Genomic DNA, 6,574 nt, shown 5'->3' with positions numbered 1-6,574 from the left:
GATGTCGTTTTTGTAGGTTCCCAAACATCAAAATACACCACATCCAATGGTCTTTGACTTATTATGTAGAAATATATGCTTAGATTATTTTCCCAATTAGCATGCTTCACATACATTGTGCATTCCATCCACTTTGAATTTTGGCAAACTTATAACAATATTGGCATAATCAATATGTTTATTCCAAATGTTAATGTTCACTCACACATGTAAACATTACAAATGCAAATCACGAATGAACCAAGGTTTCACCCTCCCAATAGAATTTCCCTAATGCAAATAAACTTCAAATCAAAATCAAACACAACAAACAAACACATCCAATGACTCCAAAACCGTATGTTTTTCACAGTGTCACCTCTTAATCAAGAATGGGTAAAATTGGATAACCCCACTAGCTTGAAATGAACAGATAAACACAACCAAGCCCTTGACTAGTATCCAACAACGATGCCAAATATGTTAAAGTAGAGAGCTTAACTTAGCCTTGCCAAAACAATGTTGCCTTAGAGTCACAAACTATATCTTCCCTATGTGGGTGCGCTAGCTTGTCCGTCACGTCCTCCATTGCTCTATTACTAGTCTCGAGAAACTCCCATAAACTTTCAGTATTTCACATTAAGCACAAGATAAGGCCACTTTATAGATTCTCACCACCTTGCAAAGTAAAAGTGCCCATTCGCTTGGGTAGAATAACAAAACACTTTATGGTAGGTCAAGCGGATGAAACCATGTTAACCTATGGAGTGTTTAACAATATTTCATTAGAAAATGCAAACACACACTTTACTCCTAAACCCCACCTTCATAATTTCTTCTCAATTGACCTCCACACACACATCACCTTGTGCAAAACTAATTTTATGGGTTGGATTCCATAACGATGGGTTGGATTCCATATTTCATGGCTAGTTTGTCTGCACCACACTTAATGATTTAGTTCATCACTACACACAACATGAAACATATGCATCTCAAAGTTAAGAAGAGGATGGGTTATAGTTTCTTTACAGGGTAGTAGTAGGATGTAGTTTGTGCCTATGTATGAATACTAGAATTGTACGTCACATTTAGCATGATAACTCTTGTTGTAAAAAGGACACTTGATTTATTAGGAAAAACGTGTATACATACTCAAGTAACCACCTCTAGACACACTTGGGGGTACAGCCAAGCTCAGTCTAGGAAAGAAGGAAGTAGTATAACAAGTCTCATAGCTGAGAGACTAGATACCACAAGTTGAGAACCACACATTTGGTGCCCTTTTGCTTGAGGGTGCATCCTAGCAAACATTTTCAAGCTCAGGCTCTCTAAGAAGTTGGCCCATTAGGATGAAGCCTTCAAAGTTTATGCATAAAATCTTCTTGGCTCTTTCAAAGGAGTGATCAACTCACTCTGGCAGCTCCACGAAGAGGAAGTGGTCCTCTCAAATAAGTTCTTTTGAAGCCGACTAGCAGATGCAAAGTCAAACCAAACCGACTTCTATTACAACACTTGAAGTGTGAGCAACTTGCATACATCATTGTATAATCGATTCAATGACTAATTGTAGCTTCCCTGTCCAGCATGATCTGATGTGCTTACTACAATCCCTTTCTATACCGATGCCATCACAACCCACGTCTCCATTTGATACATTTCAAAAGATTGTACCAGATCCTCACTCATTCCAACCATTCCAAGCACATGGTATGGCATAATTTGATCCGATGGAAACGAGCACATGGTATGGCATAATTTGATCCGATGGTATGGCATAATTTGATCCGATGGAAATGAGCAGTGAGCAATCTAAATTTATCAGACTGTCAACACTTGTATATGCACAAAATAGTGAGTGGATAAAAATAAATGGTACCCTGTGGATCTGAGGTGCTTCCTGATATTTTCTATTGATCAAAAACAGTTCCCCTCTCTGTTGATGTCAACATCACTCTTATATGCACGTAAGCTTTGCAACTTGCTCCCACTGGCCTCCCATCGCCGAACTGCTTTCTGCTTAAAGAAATCCGTTATGTTTGATCCATACTCCTGCGTTTTGGTAGACTCAAGCTTCTTTTTCTTCCATTCTTCAAGAGCTGCAATTCAAATGCAAAATGCCACACCACTCATTACTCTCTCTCTCTCTCTCTCTCTGCTCCCCACCCCTGCCCCCCGCGGGAAACACCGCTACCATTGTCTCCCTCCCTCTTGGACCAATAATAACATTGTCCCACTCCATAAAGCACCAGACCCCACAGATCCCAATAACTACCCGACTATCATAATTGGCCATGCCTGGGCCAAGATTTATGGTGCAGTGTTGGAGGCAAAGATTAACTCCCTAGCCGAGAGATGAAGAAATAGCGAGCCACAGTTTATTCATAGATCATCTGATCCCCACTCTTGGGGCAGGTAATAGTCAGTCCTTAGATAGTCTTTTGGTCTAGAATTCAGTCCTCTTTAGGAAGGAAGGCCGAAGGCCATGGAAGTTATGTACAGCAGTATACATCTTTTTGTACCGTATCAATATATTGAAAAAAATACAGTTCATATCTCTCTCCTCTCTGCTGTCTACTCATTGTTTTTGCATTAGTGTTCCAAATCAGTAGGCTTAGGGCTGGATCAAGTAAGTCAAGGCTTCTGTGCTTGCAACAGATCCAGAACCAACCACCACAGCACTTCTCAAGCAGGGTAAACACACATCACCCATAGCTGTAAAAAAGAAAATCACTCCCATCATTCTTCTCTCCCTCCTTACTACCCTTTCTTTCTTCCGAGAGCAAGACCCTTCTATTACTGAAGTAAAAAACATCTGGAAGACCAGATTACAACCCTCGTACATAGGTAATGACTAACAGAAGGAACATGGGCTCCCACAAAGGCTGGCCGCACTCATGAGGGAGACCATCGCAGGGCGTGGGGGAGGAGGAGGGGGAGGGGGACAGCCACCCTGGGATCAGTGACTCGGTAGTGCCAGGGCCCAGAAGATGCAACCCTCGCTGCTGGACAAGAAAGGGCCCAAGCTCCAAGAGCAAAGACAAACCTATCACCTCTGCTCCATGTCCCAGGACCTGGGAGCTGCCTGAATGTGCTCCTTCTGGCCACGAAGGGTGTGAAAGCTGGTAGTCCAGATCTCTCGGATGACCTAGCAGAAGATGTCGCTGAGCCATTTATGGTTTCGTGGCACCTTATCCTCTAATCGGCCATGCTGCTTTACTGCTAATTGGCTTTCAACCTTAGTAAGTCCTTTTCACCCTTTCTGGAGTCTCTCTGATTTGTTACAAAGTACATTAGTGCAAATGAGGGTTTACAAACACTATATCCAGTCAAGTCAACTCACAACTCCGCTTTATAATGCATTGAGCCAAAAAAGCAATTGCTTCTGCTTTTGTTTTTGCATAAGCCTCTACATCAGGTGAAGTAGGCAAAAATGTTTGTGGATGGTCTTCCTCTGCAGTTCTTAAATGAGGTGGGTAAGAAGTCCCAAACTATGGCTGATGTCGTCAACATGTCAGCAATCTATGGCAACCGGACTGAAGTGATGGGTGGACAAGGGAAAGAGTGTCCATCTTCTCGCACTAACATTCTAGAAACAAAAGAGGAGGCAGCAAGAGACTTACACACATCAGTCAAATTAATCTAATGTTAGGTTTTTATTGTTGAAATAAATTGAGCATAAAAAGCTGTACAGCAGTTTTAAAGTTTGGCCAAGGCAAGATGCATGCTAACTACACAACTCTAATAAAAGATGGGCTCCTCCCACAGGCTTATGGCTCACTTAAGGAGCAATTGGCAAGTCCACAGTTAGTCAATTGCTTTCTTTGGCAAGTTCAAAAGTTCATCAGCAAAGTTCCCCTAGGCCGTACCTATTGCCTCAGTGTCTACTCCCAGCCATTTCCAGTGTGAACACAACATGGTTGTCTAACAACCCAAATGAGATCTGCAAACTAAATCATGCTTGCTACCCACTTTCAGTCTTTCCGTTTATCTTTTTCATCTGTTCAGCCAGTGGCCCGAATACTAAGAGGCTTCATATGTCACAATCTTCTCCACTACCATCACAGCTCTCCTTTGGCTGCATAGCATCTTAATAGGCATACAGCAAAGAAAGAGATGCCAACTGTTTCGTGCACTAGACTTTGAAAGGACAAAGCTTCCCTTAATATGTGCCGACGCACCATGCGCTCCTTAGAAAGGCATACCTCTTGAAGGCCACTGCTAAAAACGATCTCCAGCTTAGACTTATGAAGGGAACACACCACCTCTCGCCAGTGATACTACCCAAGAATGCTCTCGATAAAACTCACAGTTTAACCTTAAACCTCTTGAAAAAGTAACCTCAAAGCTCTCCCGCTTTTTAGGAGCTCACTTGGCACAAAACTTACCTATCCTTCCATAGAACTTCTCACCTCCAAGAAGCTTGCAGTCCTTTTCTCCTTGTTCAACTGGACCTGCTGAAATAAAGGGATAGCACATAAATGTATCCTGGCATTGGACCCAACAACGAGGGTCCTTTAAGAACACCCACCCATCTCAAACAGTGTGTTGGCTATGGTTGGTTTTCAAAACTCCTTCCAGAAGGCTCACCACTGGTGGCAAACTTGTCCTTGTTGCGACAGAAACTCTTCATCAGCAAGTCTCTTGATTAAGGAACCCAAAACAAGGCAATGTCTCACACTCATAAAGATGATGCCTATTGCTTAAGTTGCTTTGTAATAGCCAATGTGTAAATTCTTGAATTAAGTGTTACCTTGAAAAAACATGAATACAAATGTACCCCGGTACCGTAGTAATCAAACATCCCAGCAGAACAAAAGTGGAAACCCTCAAAATTTGTTGAACTAGTGCACGAACAGGATTGGGAATTGCGAATGCCAAGTGTCATTCAAGAACTTATTTCATCACCAACTTCACTCAACATTAGTAGAATAAGCTACATGCCCTGTCCACATCAACAATAAAGCATACCAAGGCATCACTTGGTAATACATATTCATAGGTGTATCCTTTTTGCAAGTCCACTCACAAAGCATAATGGGATGTCCAAGGCTCAAGCATTGATACTTGATATTTGTACATATACGAAAACTCCTTATGGGAATTCAAAGTTTCATAAGAACGTAAAGCAAAGTGTTGACATTCATTGGGCACTAATGAAAGATTCACCATTGATAAAGTAGCATAGTTCTAAAATGATCAAACACGCTTGAGATATGGACAAACCTTGCTGATTCTTCTTGGAAGCCGTTTTTTTAAACTGCTTCAATCTGCCTGCAAGGCCTACGACATTCTTTTTCCTTTGAGCAGAAGAATTTCTCTCTCTGTAATTTCCATTGTCTGTTTCTTCTTGAATCTCTTTAACCTGTTACATTTAAAAGAGGGAAAGAAATTATCAGCACATACTTTAAGGGGGCAATTTGGTAGTATGTCAAAAATTGAAAATGTGTGAAGCTCTCAACTCTTTTGATGAGCTGCACAGGATCCAAAGCTCTACGCGCCTCAAGCGCTTCTCGGATGCGAGCAGCTTCGACATCTGTGATATTAACACCTGGTTTCCAAGGTGCAACATGTGAACATGACAAAGAGTTCAAAGAACACCATGTACACTTGATAATTAAATACATAAATGCTTGAAAACAAACACACACTTAAAAGAACATGTATGCAGAACCTACATGGGGAATCTACATGTCATATACATCAAAGGGCATGTACATGTGTGATTCAATGCTCATTTAAACACTTCAAAGCACATGTATGCATAGCCAGATGGAATCTATATGTCATATACATGAAAGGGCATGTACATGTATGATTTAATGCTTATACTGCACACACTCACACGTGCGTGTGCGTGCGCGGCTTCGGGGATTCTGCACCTGAAGTGATGTGCGCACAATAACAAAGACTTTTAAGAGTAAAAGGTCAAGGGATGTTCCTACTCACTTGGGGATAGGCGCCGTATAGGCTCCACAGAGTAATGGTAAGCGGGACTCAATAGGGTGTAAAGAATGCATACGATGGCCACGAGGTTGCATGTGCACAGTATCACGGCTGCCTTGTAGTGTATATGAGAGCAGGGTGTGCCGGCCATTGCTCGCAATGAGGAGTGCAAGGGCGGAAACGATAAGCCTATAGCAGGCTTGCGGTGCACAAGGGACAAGGCAGAGTGGCAGGCTGGGTGCGGGCGGGCGTTGCACTTCCGCCATCATCAGGTCCATTTCAGCTTCACCTACTCGCTACTTGAAAGGGCCCGTGCACGGCCTTCGCGCGAGAAAGAGAGCAAGAGAGAGAGAGATTATGCCTACCATCAGTGTGGGGTGTCTTCCTCAGCCAATGATGGCCTAAAGAGAGAGAGAGAGGGAGAGAATTGTTTTTGTCTTAATATTTATTTCCTTTTATGTGAAGAAGAAATGAGAAAATAATCTATGAGATTTGTCCTTCTCTCTTTCTTTTGAAACATGATTAATCTTGATTTCAAATATACATTATAAGAGCATATATAGGTCCTAATTAGCACATAAAATCAAAGAACAAACAAGTAATCTTGGTTTCATGTATATAGCAACATTAAAGCAAAGCTTAATCGTAC

At 41.9% G+C, this 6,574-nt stretch overlaps 1 protein-coding gene across 2 annotated transcripts; it reads right to left on the bottom strand.

Moving 5' to 3' along the window:
* Positions 1–1,092: 1,092 nt before the first annotated feature.
* On the bottom strand, positions 1,093–6,332 carry LOC147628010 (uncharacterized). 2 transcript variants are annotated; one of them, XM_086814981.1, is made up of 5 exons: positions 5,929–6,332; positions 5,442–5,530; positions 5,206–5,344; positions 2,015–2,078; positions 1,093–1,631 (listed from the first exon to the last, which is right to left on the bottom strand). In XM_086814981.1, the coding sequence occupies exons 1-5, from the start codon at positions 6,074–6,076 to the stop codon at positions 1,520–1,522; spliced, it is 552 nt and encodes a 183-aa protein (XP_086671107.1). In that variant the 5' UTR covers positions 6,077–6,332; the 3' UTR covers positions 1,093–1,519. The 2 variants fall into 2 exon arrangements, with proteins under 2 accessions (XP_086671107.1, XP_086671106.1); XM_086814980.1 differs by having other exon boundaries at positions 1,093–2,078.
* Between the last annotated feature and the right edge of the window lie 242 nt (positions 6,333–6,574).

This window comes from Cibotium barometz, chromosome 20, assembly GCF_041138505.1.
Source record: "Cibotium barometz isolate CiBa-2024 chromosome 20, ASM4113850v1, whole genome shotgun sequence".
NCBI classification, from domain to species: domain Eukaryota; kingdom Viridiplantae; phylum Streptophyta; class Polypodiopsida; order Cyatheales; family Cibotiaceae; genus Cibotium; species Cibotium barometz.
The sequence above is the reverse complement of the archived record's forward strand: the minus strand, read 5'-3'. Positions and strand labels throughout refer to the sequence as shown.